The 21,230-nt window shown below is 55.3% G+C and overlaps 1 protein-coding gene across 2 annotated transcripts in view; it reads right to left on the bottom strand.

Moving 5' to 3' along the window:
• The window catches only part of CEP164 (centrosomal protein 164), an 84,252-nt gene that overhangs the window by 24,946 nt on the left and 38,076 nt on the right, over nt 1-21,230 (bottom strand). For both annotated transcript variants that reach the window (XM_079789398.1, XM_079789399.1), the window contains 5 exons: nt 20,760-20,891; nt 20,029-20,106; nt 5,795-6,148; nt 4,260-4,340; nt 2,484-2,567 (listed from right to left, as the gene is read on the bottom strand). In XM_079789398.1, the coding sequence (XP_079645524.1) occupies nt 2,484-2,567; nt 4,260-4,340; nt 5,795-6,148; nt 20,029-20,106; nt 20,760-20,891 (729 nt within the window). The remainder of the gene's footprint in view (nt 1-2,483; nt 2,568-4,259; nt 4,341-5,794; nt 6,149-20,028; nt 20,107-20,759; nt 20,892-21,230) is intronic.

Genomic DNA, 21,230 nt, shown 5'->3' with positions numbered 1-21,230 from the left:
GCAGCAAGCACACTGTCCGCCTCTGGCCTAAGACCCTCCAGATGGGGCGGGGGGGGCCCTCACTCAGCTTCGGGTTTCATTGGCATACGATCCAGCCCCCACTTAAATACTTAAATAAACACAGTGCTTTCAGAAGGCAGAAGGCTCTGCAGCCAGGCACAGCAGAAAGGAGATCTGAAATAACGTACAAACAGGTCAAGGGTCCGTGCTCACGTGGCCCAGCAGTTTTTGGAGCCAGTCCAATTTTTGTGGGAAGAAAAAAGAAAAACAGATAGAAAATAGACCTATGTGACGTGTACACAGATACACAGAGAACTGTCTGGAAAGGCCCAGGAAGAATGCTGAGAGCTGTGGGTGGGCCCTACCTGCGGGAGGAGGCTGAGGGAGACTCTGACCATCCGTACCTGAAATACTTTCATGATCGTTTTGTTGTTGTTAATCTTCACTCAAGGATATTTTTCCATTAATTTTTTAGGTAGAGTGGAAGACAGAGGGAAAGACAGAAACATCGATATGAAAGAAACACATCGAATGGTTGCCTCCTGCACGTGCCCCGACCAGGGCCTGGGCCGTCAAGGAGCCTGCAACCAAGGCCCTTGACCAGACTCGAACCTGGGACCCTTTGGTCCACAGGCCAATGCCCTATCCACTGAGCCACACCAGCTAGGGCTTATGATCACTTTTGTAACTTATAAAATTCATCATGTTTATAACTGATCATAATCATCATCTTGATTACGGTGATGTTTTAAAAGTTGCATTCATATAGTAAAAGTTGTCAAATGGTACACTTTAAGTATGTCCAGTTTATTACATGTCAATTAGATACCTCATTAAGCTGCATCTCATCGTTTAAAGGACCAAAACCTCCCTGAGCTCAGTTCTGAGCCTCTGCACTAGCCCTGGCCCTGGGAGAGGTCCAGCAAGTACAGAACACGGACAGGAGCCGCAGGAATGACGAAGGCGCTGCCCCCGCGGCTCTGTCTGGCCCACACAAGGCTCTGCTCGGTCCTCCTGGCCTGAAGACAGGAGAGAGCGGGAGGCTGAGCCCCGCAAAGGGCTCTGTGTGGTCAGCCACCTGAGCACCCAGACCTGCTCCACACCCAACATCCTGGGCCAGAGCGGGCGGCCAGAGGGGCCCCCCGAGAACCGAATCCAAGCCAGGTCCTGCTCCTGCTTCAGACCAAGTGCCATGGCCCAGAAAGAGGCTGCCGGCCTCCTCAGACTCGGCAGGACTGGAAACGTATCCTCACTGAAGCCCCCAAGCATCTGCTATTGCCTAGATTCAGAGCCAGAGCCCAGCCAAGTCAGTAACCTGCCACCTACCTCCTGCCAAAGGTGCCCCACAAGTCACCTGCTCCCCACGCCTCCTGACAAATCCCACCCCCTGCTCTGTGCCTGCCCACCCCGCCAGAGCTGCTCATGGGCGACCACGTGCAGCAGAGTCCCGGTGGCGGGGCAGTGCGGGGGGCTGGCAGCGGGCCGAGGACCACGCCGGCCTCCCGCAGGGCCGCAGGGCCTCTCCTGGCTCCAGCACGCATTCACTAGATTCACATCAAGCCTCTTGTTCTTTTCACCCAACAAGTGTCCATTTCAAACCAAATGCCCCTCAAACTTGCAGAGTCCGTGGGCCAGAACCTCTCCTGTTAACCAACCAGAGGAGGAAAAGGACCTGCTTGTCTTCGCTTTGGAAATGAGCCCACAGGACCCTCCCTGACTCAGTGATGCCACACACACGCACCCCATGCCCAGCCTCCAGACTCCTAGAGGCCTGTAATTTTCCCGCCAAAGCCCAGAGGCAATGCTCTCATAGGCAATTAATTCACTCGGCAGGATGAGTCAGAACAGCTAAGCATGTTTGAAATTTACATGCTAATCTTTACATTCTTTGCGCCATTTTCTTCTCATAGCACAGCTCCGTAAGGACAGGACTTGTGTCTGAGTCGTCCTGGTACCCTGCTCGGGGTCAGACATCACCCGCCCCACACAGAGCTTCTATCTGACGGGAGACAAAGAACCTACGAACAAAAGCAGCACTAAGGGGGGAAAGGGAGGGGCTGCTGCCGCCTGCCTGGAGACCAGGAAAGGGCTGGGCAGGGGGAAGGAGCAGCAGAGTAGGGAGTGGAGAGAGGAGGGCGCAGCTGGAGCCCACAGGGAAGCTGCGGAGAAGGCTGCCACGGCTGGATGGGCCCAGCTGGGAAGCACTGCGGAGTCCACCGTCCATACAGCACTCTGCACGTGAGCAGGTGGTCAACCCTCGGGGCTAAACGATGGTAAGCAGGTAAATGCGGTGGTTGGGGGGGGAAGCCTTGATTCGCACAGCATCAGCGAAGGAGTGGTCAGAAGCTCCGTCCCAGGCAGTCGGGGCCAGGCCTCAAGGACTCCAGAGGGAGGAAGCTCCCGTAAATGCGTCCTGGGATGGGCAGGGCTCAGCTCTGGGCTACCCCAAAAAGGGAGACCCTGGCCACCACCCAGAGACTCACCTCCCAGCGGGCTCCATCCAGGACCGGGGAAAGCAGGTCCACGTCCAGCAGGTGCTCTGAGATCCGGCCGCGAAAACCAAAGTCCTGGAGACGGGGAGGGGGAGGTCAACGCTGCCCCTCACACCGGCACCCAACAGGCCCTCACCAGCCTTCCAGAAAGAACCTGCCGCACGCCAGGCACTGCACTAAATATTCTGACATCTAATTATTTCAATCTTCAAAACAACACCGTGAGCAGACGGTGACCAAGCAAGTGTGCTAGCATGTTCGCTGTGGACTACAGGTGGTGTGCGCGTAGTCACTGTAAGTCTCTTGATTGTTCTGTACGTTGGAAATTGCTCGTAGGAAAGGATGAGGAAACGGAGCCGTGCTGGAGCAGTACTCCTGTCGCACCTCCCGGCCGAGGAAGGGCCTGACAGCACGGGACACTTCCCCAAGGTCGCGCCGCTGACAGACAACGGGCTGCGGGCAGATGTGCCCGGGACAGACTCCAAAGCCCAAGCTCTTGGCATGACGCCTGCCGCAAAGCTTGTCCCCTTCCCGCTGTCTCTCCCTCCTGTGCCCGACCGAAGCGCCTGAAGACCTGTGGGCAGCTCGGAAACGGCGTGGGCTCCTCACAGCTCGTCCCGCTCGCGTCCAGTGCCTCCGAACCACCGGCACTCCGCTGCAGCGCTTCCCACAGGCTTCTCGCTGGGGCAGGCAGCAAGTGCCACCCAGGCGCCAGCTCCCTGCTGCCCGGCGGCCAGGTAACCATGCTGCCGCCCTCCACACCTGAGACCCACTGGGCAAGGTGAGGGCTGCTACCTGGCAGCATGCTACCTGGGACAGCTGTCATCAGCCGACAAATGGCGGACGCCCAGCCGTGTTCTGGCCCTGCAGCCCGTGCTGTCCTCCAGGCACCCCCTCAGAGAAGAGGATGGTGGGCACCGGCTCCACACCTGGCCCCTCGGAAGGGCAGAGCCCATCAAAGAGCCCGCGACATGGCCATCCTCCCCGGCGCCTTAGCCAGCAGGGGCGCTGTGCCTTGCCTTCCTGGCTTAGGAGGTTCCTTTGGGGTGACATTTCCTTTCAGGCTGAGTTCTACCCCACTTCATGCAACCCCATCTGCTCCTTAGCCCAGGGCCGGGAAGGGGCTGGAGCACCCCTCCTGCCTCCTCTGCACCCCTCACATCGCTGCTGCTCAGCCTGACCCTCTTCCATGAGCCCCTCCCCTTGGACCACCTCCTCCAAACAGAGGGAGCGGCTTCCAGAGGCAATGCTTGGCCCATATGCATCCCGGAGCACGCCCCTCCCGAGACGCAGGCCTGGCAGGAAGCGGGATGCCAGGGGCTGCGGGAAGGGCTGGGACAAGGAAACCATGGAGGCTGGCATTCCAGGACAATGTCCTAATTTTAGAAATGAAACCCCAGCACCCTCCTGGCCAGAGCCTGAGATGGTCCTCGCCATCGCTCAGTGATCACACACGCACATACACACATGCACACACAGTCTGTGGCCGCCTAGATCCAGGTGATGTTCCTGCGGAGCCCAGAGGAGCTGACCTCGCAGGACCTCAGGGCATTCACACGGCAGCCATGGCAACAACAGCGACCTTTCTTTAAGGTTTATGTGCTGATGGTTCCCTTGACCCAATTTCTTCTCATGACAAACTATACAGTAGGCAGTATTATCCTTAGTGATGGCCCAGGTATAAGCTGTGACGAGAGGCAGACCCTTAGGCACCGTGACCCGCGAACGCATGCTCTCTCCCAGCCCCTGCTCCCTCCTCTGACTCACCAGGCCAAGGAAGGACTTGGAGTCGGAGGCATCGGAGTCTGAGCCCTGTAGCTCCTTCATGTGTTCACTGATCTCCAGCGCCTGGGGAGACAGACCCACAGTCACCAGAGCAGAGGGCAGGGGTCATGATCGCTGGAACACAGACCCACAGACAGTCACCGGGACAGAGGGCAGGGGTCATGATCGCTGGGACACAGAACCACACCAGTCACCAGGACAGAGGACAGGGGTCATGATCGCTGGGACACAGACCCACAGTCACCAGAGCAGAGGGCAGGGGTCATGATCGCTGGGACACAGACCCACAGTCACCAGAGCAGAGGGCAGGGGTCATGATCGCTGGGACACAGACCCACAGTCACCGGGACAGAGGGCAGGGGTCATGATCGCTGGGACACAGAACCACACCAGTCACCAGGACAGAAGGCTAGGGGTCTTGATCACTATCCAGGGAGCTCTGTCAGGCCAGGATGCCAACAGGGGGCTGAGCCCAAACCAGAGCCCGCCTTTTCTGGAAAACTGAGAGGCCTATGGACCCTCCCATTCTCTCTGGACACAGCCCCCAGCCCCCAGCCCCTCAAGTGGGCAGCCCAGCTGCGTACAGACAGAAGGGTTTGCATGCCAAGAAGAGCCAGTGAGTGCAGTGGGCATGGCTAGAAAGGTGGCCTAGGGACGTTTGATGCTATCCTGAAAACAAACACAGCATGAGTATCCTTTCCAGGAAGTCGTTAAAAGCTCCTGAAATGAATTCCCCACCATCCACCTGGAGGAGCAGCAGGACTAAGGGCTGGAAAACCAAAAATGCCCACGGCTCTCCCCAGGGCTGACTTCTGTCCATCGGGTCATTGGCCGGCTCTTGGATTAGTGCAGAAAGAGCCACAGAAATCAATGAGGAGTCGTCTTATGACCTAACTGCCAGGGCTGAGCAGGAACCCCAACTGCCCTGCCCTTTCGGGGTTCTCCTCTCTCTGTAGGAACTCAGATTGCTGCAACCAAGGCCAATCCCGAAATGAAGGCACGAAGCAGCAGGGGAGCCCGGCCGGCGTGGCTCAGCGGTTGAGCATTGACCTGGGAACCAAGAGGTCGCTGGTTCGATTCCGGTCAGGGCACACACCCAGGTGCCCGGGTTGCGGGCTCGATCCCCAGTAGGGAGGTGTGCAGGAGGCAGCCAATCAATGATTCTCTCTCATCATTGATGTTGCTATCTCTCTCTTCCTCTCCCTTCCTCTCTCTCTAAAAATCAATAAAAATATTTATTTTTAAAAGAAAAAGTAGCAGGGGAGACGGTAATGGGGAGAGGAAGGAAGTAGACCAGAAGACGTGGCAATCCCAGGAAGCTCCCAATGGAAAGGCAAGTGTCTGCTCCGAATTTCCTTCAGGGTGTTCCGCCCGCTGAGTGGGCCTGTTTACCACACGAAGGCCTCTGGCCGATGCCCACCGCCCACCGCAGGCCTGCGGAGGGAGCGCCGGCCTCCGTGACAGAGGTCCGGGCGCGGGAGCAGCAGAGGCCGCCAGGACGCCTGTGGGACACTCACGTCACTGCCGTCTGACCCGCTCTCTCCTGGGACAGGGGCCTCCTCCTTCGGCTCCGTTGCGGCCTCCCCTGCTGCAGCCGGGTCCTGGGGTGCGTCTCTCTTACTGGACGTGGCGGGCTGGTCGCCCCCAGGGCCCACGGGACTCGTGGCCATCGTCACAGGGTCACTCTTATGATTCTTGTCTCTTCCTGGGAGCCGGGCGCTCGCCTCTCCTCCCTGTGGCCCTCGGCTGCCTGCGCTGGCCAGGCTGCTGTCTGCACCGCGGCCGGAGAGCCTGCCAGGAGTCGGGGGGCTGGCGGCCCCCGAGTCAGGAGAGAGGGCCTTCTCCTCGGGCTGGCTTGTTCCTGGAGACTCCTGGGGAGCGTGGGTCATGTCAGAAAGGAAGATGGCAGGAGTTAGTACAAAGCGTTTAGAGGCTTGCTGCGAGTCGGGTCTCCTCGACTCCTAGGCCAGTGCTCCAGTCCTGACACCAGTGGTTATCAAACACCCCAAAGCTTTGGGGAACACAGACTCCTGGCTCCCAGGCCCACTGACTCTGAATGCCATGGTGATTCGGGGATGCCGCACCAGACCCCATCGGCGGAGGAGCAGGGACACTGCTGCCTGGAGGTCCACCGCCATCCACCTGCCACGTCCTCGAGGGACGAGCCTCTCATTCCAGCCCCGAGAGACAAATCGTAAGTTCGCAGACGGGTCGGCATCTATTCACAATGACTGTGACGGAGAATCATGTGAACAGCACTGGAGTCTAGGATTTCTATTTCTCATCTTTAAAAGGCAGCAGGGCCGAAACCGGTTTGGCTCAGTGGATAGAGCGTCAGCCTGTGGACTAAAAGGTCCCAGGTTCAATTCCGGTCAAGGGCATGTACCTTGGTTGTGAGCACATCCCCAGTGGGGGGTGTGCAGGAGGCAGCAGATCGATGTTTCTCTCTCATCGATGTTTCTAACTCTCTATCCCTCTCCCTTCCTCTCTGTAAAAAAATCAATAAAATATATATATTTTTTTTAAAAAAGGCAGCAGGGAGGACACCTTCCTCACAGCAGCAGGTGCAGCCTCCTCCCAAGCCCCCTGCACAAGCCCTGGGATGAGTCCTCGTGGGAGCACCCACTCAGGCTCTGAGCGCACGTGCCAGGATGGGTTGGGGTGCCATCCATTTATGGGGGAAATGCTTGTGAAGTATAAAGGAGGGAGGAAAGCCTTCGAACACGGGTCTCAGACCTGCGACTGAGGAATGGAAGGAGGATGCTTGAGGAGGAAGCCTCGGGCCACAGCAGTTCTGAGGTGTGTGTGTGTGACCGGGGGGGGGGGGGGGGGGGGGGGGGGACGGGGATGACATCAGGCAGAAATGTCCCTGTTCCAGGGCCTGCTGCACCCCATCCACTCCATCAGCAACACAGCCTGGCAGGAGCCACAGGGGAGCAAAGCCCAGGCCCTCCATCAGGGCCTCCTGAAAAACGACCTGGGCAGCGGACTCCACCACTGCTGCACCCTGCTGCTCACACACACCTCGCCTCACACCTGCTGCTCACACACACCTCGCCTCACACCTGCTGCTCACACACACCTCGCCTCACACCTGCTGCTCACACACACCTCGCCTCACACCTGCTGCTCACACACACCTCGCCTCACACCCTACTGCTCACACACACCTCGCCTCACACCTGCTGCTCACACGCACCTCGCCTCACACCTGCTGCTCACAGACACCTCGCCTCACACCTGCTGCTCACAGACACCTCGCCTCACACCTGCTGCTCACACACACCTCGCCTCACACCCTGCTGCTCACACACACCTCGCCTCACACCTGCTGCTCACACGCACCTCGCCTCACACCTGCTGCTCACACGCACCTCGCCTCACACCCTACTGCTCACACACACCTCGCCTCACACCCTGCTGCTCACACACACCTCGCCTCACACCTGCTGCTCACAGACACCTCGCCTCACACCTGCTGCTCACACACACCTCGCCTCACACCCTGCTGCTCACACACACCTCGCCTCACACCTGCTGCTCACACACACCTCGCCTCACACCCTGCTGCTCACACACACCTCGCCTCACACCTGCTGCTCACACACACCTCGCCTCACACCTGCTGCTCACACGCACCTCGCCTCACACCCTACTGCTCACATGCACCTCGCCTCACACCTGCTGCTCACACGCACCTCGCCTCACACCTGCTGCTCACACACACCTCGCCTCACACCCTGCTGCTCACACACACCTCGCCTCACACCTGCTGCTCACACACACCTCGCCTCACACCTGCTGCTCACACACACCTCGCCTCACACCTGCTGCTCACACACACCTCGCCTCACACCTGCTGCTCACACACACCTCGCCTCACACCTGCTGCTCACACACACCTCGCCTCACACCCGGCTGCTCACACGCACCTCGCCTCACACCCGGCTGCTCACACACATCTCGCCTCACACCTGCTGCTCACAGACACCTCGCCTCACACCTGCTGCTCACAGACACCTCGCCTCACACCTGCTGCTCACACGCACCTCGCCTCACACCTGCTGCTCACACACACCTCGCCTCACACCTGCTGCTCACACGCACCTCGCCTCACACCTGCTGCTCACACACACCTCGCCTCACACCTGCTGCTCACACACACCTCGCCTCACACCCTGCTGCTCACACGCACCTCGCCTCACACCTGCTGCTCACACGCACCTCGCCTCACACCCTGCTGCTCACACGCACCTCGCCTCACACCTGCTGCTCACACGCACCTCGCCTCACACCTGCTGCTCACACACACCTCGCCTCACACCTGCTGCTCACACACACCTTGCCTCACACCTGCTGCTCACACGCACCTCGCCTCACACCTGCTGCTCACACGCACCTCGCCTCACACCTGCTGCTCACACACACCTCGCCTCACACCTGCTGCTCACACACACCTTGCCTCACACCCTGCTGCTCACAGACACCTCGCCTCACACCTGCTGCTCACACACACCTCGCCTCACACCTGCTGCTCACACACACCTCGCCTCACACCCGCTGCTCACAGACACCTCGCTTCATACCTGCTGCTCACAGACACCTCGCCTCACACCTGCTGCTCACACGCACCTCGCCTCACACCCGCTGCTCACACGCACCTCGCCTCACACCTGCTGCTCACACACACCTCGCCTCACACCCTGCTGCTCACACACACCTCACACCTGCTGCTCACACACACCTCGCTTCATACCTGCTGCTCACACACACCTCGCCTCACACCTGCTGCTCACACACACCTCGCCTCACACCTGCTGCTCACACACACCTCGCCTCACACCTGCTGCTCACACACACCTCGCTTCATACCTGCTGCTCACACACACCTCGCTTCATACCTGCTGCTCACACACACCTCGCCTCACACCTGCTGCTCACACACACCTCGCTTCATACCTGCTGCTCACACAAACCTGCCTCACATCCTGCTGCTCACACGCACCTCGCTTCACACCTGCTGCTCACACACACCTCGCTTCACGCCTGCTGCTCACACGCACCTCGCTTCACGCCTGCTGCTCACACACACCTCGCTTCACGCCTGCTGCTCACACGCACCTCGCTTCACGCCTGCTGCTCACACACACTTCACTTTGAAGACTAGGATACCTTTGGAGCTGAACTGGCCAAAATAAACACAGGGCCCCTTCCCTGCCCCAGAAATGCAGCCAGTGACCTCTCCTGAGCTCAGGCAGGGATGCCTCCTTCCAAAAATACCTGTGCCCACACCTGAGCTGCCAATGTGCACAATATCCGAGACCTCCCTGCCCCGGTCACCCAAACGGAGCCTGACGACAGGCTCAAGGAGCAGCCTCAGCACGGCATCCACTGGCGCTGCCGGCCAGGGGGCTGCTGCACCCACATCCAGGGCGCTTGCCTGCAGGTCCGGCAGCCACTCACCAGCCGCCCAGACATGCCAGGGCCCATTAGGAGAAGCAGGGAAGCGGAACAGCTCAGAGCTCAGCCTGAGGATTCTGAGAATTAAATAAACGATTTGGTATATGAGGGAGCAAAAAAAACACCCAATCAGAAGAGCAAAAAAGAAAAAATAATCCCAAAATATGAAGATAGTATAAGGAGCCTCTGGGACAACTTCAAGTGTGCCAACATTCACATTATGGAGGTGCCAAAAGGAGAAGAGAGCAAGATACTGAAAACCTATTTGAAGAAATAATGACATAGCTCTAGCTGGTTTGGCTCAGTGGATAGAACATTGGTCTGTGGACTGAAGGGTCCCGGTTTCAATTCTGGTCAAGGGCACGTGCCCAGGTTGTGGGCTCAACTCCCAGTAGGCGGAGTGCAGGAGGAAGCCAATCAAGGATCCTCTCTCATCATTGATATTTCTATCTCTCTCCCGCTCTCCCTTCCTCTCTGAAATCAATAAAAATATCCTATATAATAAAAGCCTAATATGCAAGTTGACCGAATGGCGGAATGACCAGCCGCTATGACATGCACTAACCACCAGGATGCAGACACTCAATGTAGGAGCTTCCCCCAGCCTGCAGGCCCCAGGCCAGCCAAGGCGGGTGCCAGCAGGGGCCCCCCAATCGCCCCGTTGGTTGTCCCACAGATCGGCCCTGATCGCTGGCCAGCTCTAGGGACCCTACCCGTGCACAGATTTTGTGCACTGGGCCTCTAGTATTTTTTATAAAAGAAGGAAAAGAAAAAAGAAAGAATGACATAAAACTTCCCCTACCTGATAAAAGAAAAAGGCTTATAAGTCCAGGAAGCACAGAGAACCCCAAACAAAAGGAATCCAAAGAGGCCCACACCAAGACACATCATAACTCAAATGCCAAGGGTTAACGACAAAGAGAGAATCTTAAAAGCAGCAAGAGAAAAGCAGTTAGTTACCTACAAGGGAGCACCCATACGACTGTCAGCTGATGTCTCGACAGAAACTTTATGGCCAGAAATATTCAAAGTGATGAATAGCAAGGACCTACAACCAAGATTATTCTACCCAGCAAAGCTATCATTTAGAATTGAAAGTCAGATAAAGAGCTTCACAGACAAGAAAAAGCTAAAAGAGTTCATCACCACCAAACCAGTGTTACATGATATGTTGAAGAGTATTCTTTAAGAAGAGGAAGAAGAAAAGAGGGGGAAAAATATGATCAATAAAATGGCAATAAATACATATCTACCAACAATTGAATCTAAAAATCTATACATATAAAGAGGTAATATGCTAATTGTCTGTTACAGTGTCCCAGTAATGACCAATTTGCATATTGACAGACCATCAGGTGCGCGTGCAGCAGGGGACTTGTGTGAGGCTCGCTTGCCTGCCCCCAACGCCCGAGTCCTCTTTTTCTCCCGGGTGCATGCACCTGACAAACACCCCCGCGACACCGCGTCCAATCCGAGAGCACTCTGCCCGGGGACGCCACCACCCCCCCCCCACCCCCGAGGTGGGGGAGCTGAGGGGTGACACCCGCACAGCAGAAGGCCTGTTCTCTGGGCACGGTTGGCAGATGCCAACGGGGGGATGTGCGCAGCGGCGGTGACCCCCCAGTCACAACAAAGGAAGGCCCGGGCGCGACAACAGAGGGTGCACAGGCGACCCTCACAGCACAGGGAAGCCGCCGTGGCTTTCTCCAGCCGTCCATTCATTCAGCCCGGTCCGACCCGGATAGGGGCTTGCATCCTGGGCGGAACACCCCCCACACACACCCAAGGACAAGCCGGGCCTGACCGTGCCTGCGCAAGCACACCCGCTGCCTGCAAATTCTGGAGCGGAGCGGACAGAGAGCCGCTCGAGGCGTGGGAGCAGGCACACTGCAGGGCAGGAAAGGCCTCCGTGTCCCCCCACTTCAGCACTCAACGGGAGAAAAGCCTCGCACACACATGAATGTACACGCACGTGCCCGTAATGCCGCGGTCCCCACGATGGACGCCGGCCCAGGCCGGGTGGACCCTCCCCCAACTCGGAGCTGGGAGGCGTGGGTCGTGGTAGGCAAGAGACAGCTGTGTCGTCGCTAGGCCCCTCAAAGCCGGTGCGAGAGGGGCCCCAGTGCTCAAACAGAGGCGGCTACAGGTCCCAGAGAGGAAAGCAGTCAGTACTAAGGACGAGAAGCATAGAATTTTTAATTAGCCTGTAAAAAGAGTAAAAGAGTGAGGGAGGAGGAGGGAAGATGGGGAAGAAGGGAAGGCGAAAGGGAAGAACTTTTTAAAGGAGTCAGTAGAGAACAGAGTTAAAGAAGGAAAGAGGATGTGTGAGTGAACTGTAGAAGCTATAATGAAAATCAAGTATAGTTGTGTAATGGGGTCAGATTTTAAAAGTAGGAGTCAGAAAAGAAAAAAGATAAATGATAGTGAATAATCAGGCAGGTAGGTAGATAGATATTAAAACAGTGGAAGTAAGTAGAGAAGAGTGTATGGGAAGGGTAGGATGAGAGAGAAAGAGGGAAGGAAGAAAAGTTTTAAAGGGGAGCTGGTAGAGCTTAAAAGGAAAATGGGAAGAAGAAATGGGGGAGGGAGCAAAGCAGGTCCAAGGGAGGAAGTGAAGAAAAATATTAAGGTGGGAAGGAAGGAAAAGGGGAGGGAGGGAAGGGTGAAGATAAAGGAAAGAAGGAATGTGGGGAGGGAGGGAGGGAAGGTAGGAGAAAGATGGGAAGAAGGATGATGGAACAGAAGTAGGAAATAAGGAGGAAAGTAAAGTTTATAAATGACTAGAGGCCCGGTACACGAAATTGTGCACGGGGTCAGGGGAGTCCCTAAGCCCGGCCTGCACACTCTCCAATCCGGGACACCTTGGGGGATGTCTGACTGCTGGTTTAGGCCCCATCTCATAGGGATTGGGGCTAAACCGGCAGTCAGACATCCCTCTCGCAATCTGGGACTACTGGTTCCTAACCACTTGCCTGCCTGCCTGCCTGCCTGCCTGCCTGCCTCATTGCCCCTAACTGCCCCTGCTTGCCAGCGTAATCACCCCTAACTGCCCCCCTGCCGGCCTGCTCGCCTCTAACTGCCTCTTCCTTGGCCCCCGCCACTGTGGCTTTGTCTGAAAGGATGTCAAGTCTAATTAGTATATTACCCTTTTATTAGTACAGATGAGTCAGTAGGAAAAAGTGTTACATAAAGGAGAGAGAAAAAATGTGTGAGAGGGAGAAGCCAATAAGGAAGTCAAATATAATTGTGTGTGAAGGGGACAAGATTAAAAAAAAAAAAGTTAATAGGGGTGACCAGGCCAGCAGGGGAAGGCAGTTAGGGGTGACCAGGCCAGCAGCGAAGGGCAGTTAGGGGTGACCAGGACAGCAGGGGAGGGCAGTTAGGGGGATCAGGCCAACAGGGGAGAGCAGTTAGGGAGATCAGGCCAGCATGCAGAGTGGTTAGGGCAGGCAGGCAGGTGAGCGGTTAGGAGCCTGAGGTCCCAGATTGCAAGAGGGATGTCGAACTACTAGTTTAGGCCCAATCCCTGCGCAGGGACATCCCCCAAGGGCTCCTGCATTGGAGAGGGTACAGGTCGGGCTGAGGGACTCCCCCCCTGCACAAATTTCATGCACCGGGCCTCTAGTCAAACAAATAAGGAATCTAATGAACAAAATAATATGATGAATAATATATAATCAGAGGCATGGAAACATGGAACAGACTGACAAATCTCAGAGGGGGGTGGGAGATTAACCAAAGATCTTATATATGCATTACCCATGGACACAGACAATAAGGTGGTGAAGGTCTAGGGAGGGGCAGGAACTAGTTGGAGGGGAGCAATGGAGGGGAAGGAAAACATCTGTAATACTTTCAACAATAAACATTTTTTTAATAAAAAATAAAGTAAACGCAGCAGACCATGAACTAGGGGAATAGGGGGCAGGGGGGCAGACCACCAAGAGCCCCCGTGGCCTTCAGGACATGTTCACTTCTCCCCGCCGGGTCCAGCCCCTGCCTCCTCCTCATGGGTCCTCTCCAGCACACCCTGCACACATCCTCTCTTCCTGCCTTTGAGTAAACATCATGCTTTTTTTCCTACTTTGCCATGCACCTTCTTAATTCTCTCCCTTTCCCGCCCCCCCCCCCCCCCCACTAATCCTCACAGCATCACATCCTCCATCCCTGGGCAGGTGTCCTGAGAAGAGCCTTCCCCATCCTCTATACAGGTAGGTACCTTGCATCTGCATGGGGGGGGGGGGGGGGGGGCGGGAGAGTACCTCCATAACAACTACTGCATTCATTATAACTGCTGGTTTCCTTGTCTGTTTCCACCACCAGATCAGCCCTGTTATTCTCACTGCCCGGCACACAACAGAAAATGCTTAACTGAATTTTTTAAAATAAACTGTGAAAACTCCACAGCCATCTGCTGAACTGTGGCTAAGGCAGCCTCAACTAGAACACGCCCTCCGCCAGCCCAGGTGAGGGAAGGGAGGTGGAAGCCGGGAGGTCAGGAAGCTGCAGGAACAAGGAAGTAGAGATGAAGGAGGGTGTCCTGCAGATATGGAGCACCCACTCTACAGAAGGGAGATCTGTTACCGACCTTACATGGCTATGCAGGGATCGGACTACATGTGTTACACTGCTCACTAAATGGAAAGCCGCCAAGCAGAGGTCAGCTACTAATACTCAAGATGATGGAAAAACAAGCAGCCCATCCAAAGCCGGAGGACACCAGGTCCACGTGAGAGACATGCTGGACCAAAGGCTGCTAGGCCCAGCCAGGCCATTCTGAAGCTTCGATTTTCAAAAGAAGATTTCCCACAATGGGGCTTATCCTCTTCTGCCTGCCTAAATGTTACCACATTAAAACGTGGCTCACATTAAAATAAGTGAGCTGGCACACTCTGCGTTCATGGCGACCGCATGTGACCGCCAGAGGCGCAGCGCAGGGAAGGCCCGCAGCGGCAGACAGACGTTCCTCACAGACTGTCCACAGATGGATGAGTGAGTGAGTACAAAGCCCATCAGACAGCACGCTCCTCTCCTTTCCCTGGGCTGCTCCTCACACCACAGCCCAAGGCCCGAGGCCCTACCCAGACTCCCTCCAGGCCCGTGCGTCTCCTGGGTCGGTGTTCTAAGGGGCACATGGGGGTGGGAGGGCAGGGATTGCACCCCGGGCACAGCTTTGCTCTCAGCTCATCTGTGGTCAGACTCCTTTCTCTCCGGGCCCAGCCCCAGGGACTTGGGTATCTCAAGGCAAATTTCTGCGGCTTTTTCAAAAAAGACCTTGCATCTGCATGGGGAGAGGGTGCAGGAGAGTACCTGTAGAACCATTTCATGTTTAACACACACCCCCAAAAGCCACAAGGGCCCCAGAGCATGAAGCCAGGTCCTGCAAAGCACACAGCCCAGGAGGGAGGGCATGGAGGATGGGGTGCTGAGCACGGTGTCCATGGCTACATCCTGTTCCGGGGAGACCCCCCCCCCAATCAATCATCAGTGCAGTCTATTTTCCGCATCTCGTTCCCACCCAGCCGTTCCCCCTTCTCTGCACTTCTCCCTGGTGCTGTTAGCACCTTCCAGTCACACTGACATCATCCCATTATCCCAAAGCCCAACTCCCTCCGCTCCTGGGATCAGCTGACGGCTTCTCACCAGCAACACGAGGCCAGCTCGCCACCCTTCCGCCTCCCTCTTCCTCACACCCATTTCCAGTGTCTGTTTCTCAAGCCTCTCCCTTTTGATTCTGTCAGACTAGAAAAGGGTTTAAGTTGAAGGCAGGAGAGGAGGGGAAGGAGAGTCATTCTTGCCACCCTACTGCCCTCTCCTGGAATCCAGAGCAAGTGACTGTCGACAACGAGCCAGGCAGAACTGAGGAGCCCTCCCCGAGGGCTGCCTGAGATGCCCGGAGTGTGAAGAGGTGGGCAACTCAGAGGTCTAAGGTCTAGAAACTTGGACAACCGCTGTTTTCAGAGGGCGTGGTCCATGCACAGGCAGCTTTGTCAACTCCTTCAACATGCCTTTTCCCCACTCATCCCCACCATCACCTGCACCCCAAGGGAAAGCCCTCAATCCGATCCTGCCTGCCTTTAGAGATCAGGAATTCAACACTCCCTAAGGCAAAAATGACTATATCTACTGAGACGATGGAGACAAGGGCGGAGGTGCGTTTAACGCCTCCCACTCCAGACACTGCCCCACCACACCGGCAGCCTGTTTATATTAAAGAGGTTAGACGGAATATGTTTAAAAGCGTCCACTCATTCAAAACAGCGTATCATCATCAGAAGGAAAGCGCTTGGAAATCCAGGACATGTCAAAGAAAATCCACCAACCCCCCCCCCTTTTTTTTGACACTTGTAAAGTAAAAATGATAAAGCAAAAATTAACTAGCTCAAAGTCAAAGTGCATCATGATGAACCCACTTTGGGATCTTCAATCCACCTGCTGACAGCAGAGACCCAGGCCAGGGAAAGAAAACATAGCCAGCCTGCCAGGACCCGCCCTGCCCCACGCAGCCCACTCCTCCCCTCCCCCCTCCATTCCCTCCACTGTTCAGCCAAACCTGCGCACGCCCTTCCTGTGGTCCAGGCAGGGGGCAGGTCCTGACACACAGACGTGCGTAGGGTGGACTCTCCACTCTCCATCTGCTCCGTCTCGTGGAGACCATCCTTTCCCCTAAAGCCACCGCCTTCCTACTCACATCCTCCTCCCGGGCTCAGACCCTGAGCTGCTGACTCCACCATCAGTACAAGGTCTTGATGGTCAACAAGAGGAACAAAGTTGTCATTTGGGGAAGCAAACAGACTGAAGGCTTGGGATTTAATGCAAGCAGACCAGGCCCCATTTGGAAGGAAGAGTTTCAACACAGACACAGATCAGGTTGACGATAAACACGGGACACTCAGAAACAATGTCAAAGTCACAATCCAAACGCATCTGATTATGCAGAGCCAAGAACATGGACCGTCCTAGAGCAGCAGCCACCAACTGGTGGTCCGCAGACCACTGGTGGTCCATGAGGTCCGAAAGGTTGGCGACCGCTGTTCTAGAGAAAGCCTAACTGTAAAAGGGCCTGCCATGGCTCGAGCAGGATCACCTGGAAAGACCCACCAGGATCACCTGGAAAGACTCAGGGCCTGTCAGCCAACACCGCAACCTCCGCCGGCCCGAGGCGTCAGCCCTGGCTCTGAGGGCGGCCGAGGACCGAGACATAAGAGTCAGAAACAACAGGGCCGTGGTAAGGGAGTAGGAGGACATAATATTAAGAGATCGTAAGAAAGCAAATTTAAATCTGTAGCACAAGCATTGTTGTTCAGCGGTCAGTTTGAAGAATTTAAAAGAATTTGGCATGCTAGAATTGGAAAAGTTTAACTAAGCTTGCAATCAATAACTAAATGTTTGGAGAAATCTGAGTTGCTGACCTCATGATTTACTAGTTGTGTGAATACTTTGGGAATATTGTGAGAAATGCTAATTGTTAAAAATGAATGCACACCAAAATACATATAGTACTTTGTTCCTTTTCAAGTACAAAAGTGCATTGGAATTTTGGGGTATTACAACAATATGATAAGTTTGGGGTTTTGTTTGTTTGTTTTTATAAGGAACATGCTGGTGGCAGTGAAGGCCAGACCAGGGAGAGAGATCAGAGCAATAGGGCAGGATTTCCAGAAACTATTCCCAACCATATTCTGCATTTGCCAGTCCTTGTGCTCAAGATGTCTGCCTGTCTAAAATATCCCCTATATTCTCCCCATTCCAAAACTTACCCACTTCTAAAGACCCAAGTCAACTGTCCTCTCTTCCACCAAGTTCTCCCGACCTCTAGACAATTAACTTCGTCCCTCAGGACTCCTGCAAGCCTGTGCCAGAGTTCGTGTACATGCCGCCCTGCTCAGAGCTTCCCAGATCCTAATTTCCTCACCACTGACTGATCACTTACTAAACGCCACCCTAATCCTTTCTCTCTCTCCACTGCAAACTCCTTGAGGCCAGCCCGACCCAGACCTTAGTAACACCTGTATCTCCACAGGGCCTCACACAGTGGCCTGTTACACAGCCATGTAAGCCAGCATGCCATCAGTGTGCGGAAGCTGGGTGAGGTCACACTTGTTCACAGTGGCCTGTAACACCAGCATCCCACCAGCGTATGGAAGCTGGGTGAGTCACACCTGTGCACAGTGGCCTGTAACACCAGCATCCCACCAGCGTATGGAAGCTGGGTGAGTCACACCTGTGCACAGTGGCCTGTAACACCAGCATCCCACCAGTGTGCAGAAGCTGGGTGAGTCACACCTGTGCACAGTGGCCTGTAACACCAGCATCCCACCAGTGTGCAGAAGCTGGGTGAGGTCACACTTGTTCACAGTGGCCTGTAACACCAGCATCCCACCAGCGTATGGAAGCTGGGTGAGTCACACCTGTGCACAGTGGCCTGTAACACCAGCATCCCACCAGCGTATGGAAGCTGGGTGAGTCACACCTGTGCACAGTGGCCTGTAACACCAGCATCCCACCAGTGTGCAGAAGCTGGGTGAGGTCACACCTGTTCACAGGGCTTGTAACACCAGCATCTCACCAGTGTGCGGAAGCTGGGTGAGTCACACCTGTGCATAGCGGCCTGTAACACCAGCATCTCACCAGTGTGCGGAAGCTGGGTGAGTCACACCTGTGCATAGTGGCCTGTAACACCAGCATCTCACCAGTGTGCGGAAGCTGGGTGAGTCACACCTGTGCACAGTGGCCTGTTACACAGCCATGTAAGCCAGCACGCCACCAGTGTGCGGAAGCTGGGTGAGGTCACACCTGTTCACAGTGGCCTGTAACACCAGCATCTCACCAGTGTGCAGAAGCTGGGTGAGGTCACACCTGTTCACAGTGGCCTGTAACACCAGCATCTCACCAGTGTGCGGAAGCTGGGTGAGGTCACACCTGTTCACAGTGGCCTGTAACACCAGCATCTCACCAGTGTGCGGAAGCTGGGTGAGGTCACACCTGTTCACAGTGGCCTGTAACACCAGCATCCCACCAGTGTGCGGAAGCTGGGTGAGTCACACCTGTGCACAGGGCCTGTAACACCAGCATCCCACCAGCGTATGGAAGCTGGGTGAGTCACACCTGTGCACAGTGGCCTGTAACACCAGCATCCCACCAGTGTGCGGAAGCTGGGTGAGTCACACCTGTGCAGTGGCCTGTTACACAGCCAGCACGCCACCAGTGTGCGGAAGCTGGGTGAGGTCACACCTGTTCACAGTGGCCTGTAACACTAGCATCTCACCAGTATGCAGAAGCTGGGTGAGGTCACACCTGTTCACAGTGGCCTGTAACACCAGCATCTCACCAGTGTGTGGAAGCTGGGTGAGGTCACACCTGTTCACAGTGGCCTGTAACACCAGCATCTCACCAGTGTGCGGAAGCTGGGTGAGGTCACACCTGTTCACAGGGCTTGTAACACCAGCATCTCACCAGTGTGCGGAAGCTGGGTCAGTCACACCTGTGCACAGGGCCTGTAACACCAGCATCTCACCAGTGTGCGGAAGCTGGGTGAGTCACACCTGTGCACAGGGCCTGTAACACCAGCATCCCACCAGTGTGTGGAATTTGGTGAAGTCACCCCTGTTTGAAACCTCTGATGGCTTCCAACGCCTGCCATTCAATCCAAACTTCGGAGCTGGCACACGGTCCTCCGCAGTCCAGCCCAGCCCAGCCCACAGCGAGGTCTCAGTCCTCTCCCACATACGTCCTATATCCTCTCTTCCCCAATCGCACCCCACACCCCAGCCCCTGCCTGTGCAGTGCCCTGAACCTGGACTCCCACCACTCACCCTGCTTGTAGCCCTGCCTATTGTTCTCGACTCACCTGAGGTCAGTTTCTCTGTGGCCTCTCCTGGTCCATCCACATGGACAGGAGACTGCCATGCCCCCTCCCGGGCCTCAGTTACTTCCTGGCGGTCTCACTGCATTCTACTTGGTACTCCAGCCCTTTAGGTCTCTCTTTTGAGACTTACAAGCTTTTAGAGGGCAGGAATCACATCTAATTTCGGCATTTTATGATCTATACACCTAGCAAAGTACCTTATTTTGTAGGAACATGCAATAAATGGTGGTTATTTGGTAAATGAACAAATAGATGAATTCCTTTCCCCTCTTGTGCTTCCCTAAGCCCCAGAAATCCTATCTGGACAGGAGTGGGACACACTGTTCTCTTTCCTAATACACATTCCACAGGGAGAAAGGTTCGAGCCGTGAGGAGGGACACCCAGGCTAAGTGACATCTGATGCAGGGGCCTTAGGACCTTACCTCATACTCGAAGTTGCCCCCCAGCACCCCAATGTCCAGGTGCAGGTTCTTAAGAAGCTCACTTGAGCTCCGGACACTCTGAAACAAAAACAATTATGAGTGGTCAGCTGGATGAAACTGGACAGCCCAAGTGAGGGTTGGGGCTCTCTGTGGGTTATATGTTCTCAATCAGACCTGAGAGGTATACAGACCAGGCCAGAAGGGAAGTTGTGGCCACAAAATTATTTTCAAAGTCATTCAGAGGTTAGCAAAAGGTGGTGACAACCCAAGTGTGCGTCAACAGATGAATGGATACACAAGATGGGGTCTATTCCCTCAGGGAGGATTATTCAGCCATAAAGAGGAATGAAGTTCTAACACATGTGTGGAGGAACCCTGGGAGCATTATGCCACATGAAAGCCATCCGTTAAAGGACAATGCTGTATGATTACACTCACAGGAAATGTACAGAATAGGCAAATTCAGAGACAGGAAGGAGATCAGAGGCGCCAGGGGCTGGGAGAGGGAAGGATGGGCACAGAGTGTCTATCTGGGATTATGGACAAGTTCTGGAAATGGACAGTGGTGACAACTGCACACCACTGTAGAAGCAATTAAGGCCACCTAACTATATACTTAAAATTAGTTAAAATGGTAACTTTCATGTTATATATATTTTACCACAACAAAAACTTTAAAAAAAAAATATAGCACCGAGGGTCCTCGGGCCAGGAGGAGGATGCGTCATTACCTGGTTATCACTCTCCGCCTCCTCCTCGCTGGTCTCCTCCCCTAAAGCCAAGAGGCTGAGAGCATTCTTGTCCTCATGGATGGAGCCCAAGAGACCTTGCATATGAGCAGAAGTCTTGAGACCCTGCAAAGGCTCCAAAATAAAGAAAGAAAGTCAAGGGGCTCACAAGGAAGACCTTCAGATGGCCTTCAGAATGCTCTCCCCACTCTTCTGGTTTAGATTTCTTCCGTGGTAGCCGGCCACGTCCACAGATGACCCTGGTAACTGCGGTGCACACTGACCCCTCCGTCCCGGCTGCCACTGCCACTGCCTGGCTGCAGGACTGCAGTGCCGAGGGCGTGGGGCGTCCCACTGAGCCCGCCTGCAGCAGCACACAGGTGCGACTCACCTCCCCAGCTGGATTATGAGCTTTGAGGACTCGGCCCCTGCCCTGTTTCTCATCTGTGGGCCACATAATTCCAAGCATGGCAC

The sequence above is a fragment of the Cnephaeus nilssonii genome, assembly GCF_951640355.1.
Source record: "Cnephaeus nilssonii genome assembly, chromosome: 13".
NCBI classification, from domain to species: domain Eukaryota; kingdom Metazoa; phylum Chordata; class Mammalia; order Chiroptera; family Vespertilionidae; genus Cnephaeus; species Cnephaeus nilssonii.
This window is presented reverse-complemented; position numbering and strand designations above follow the sequence as displayed.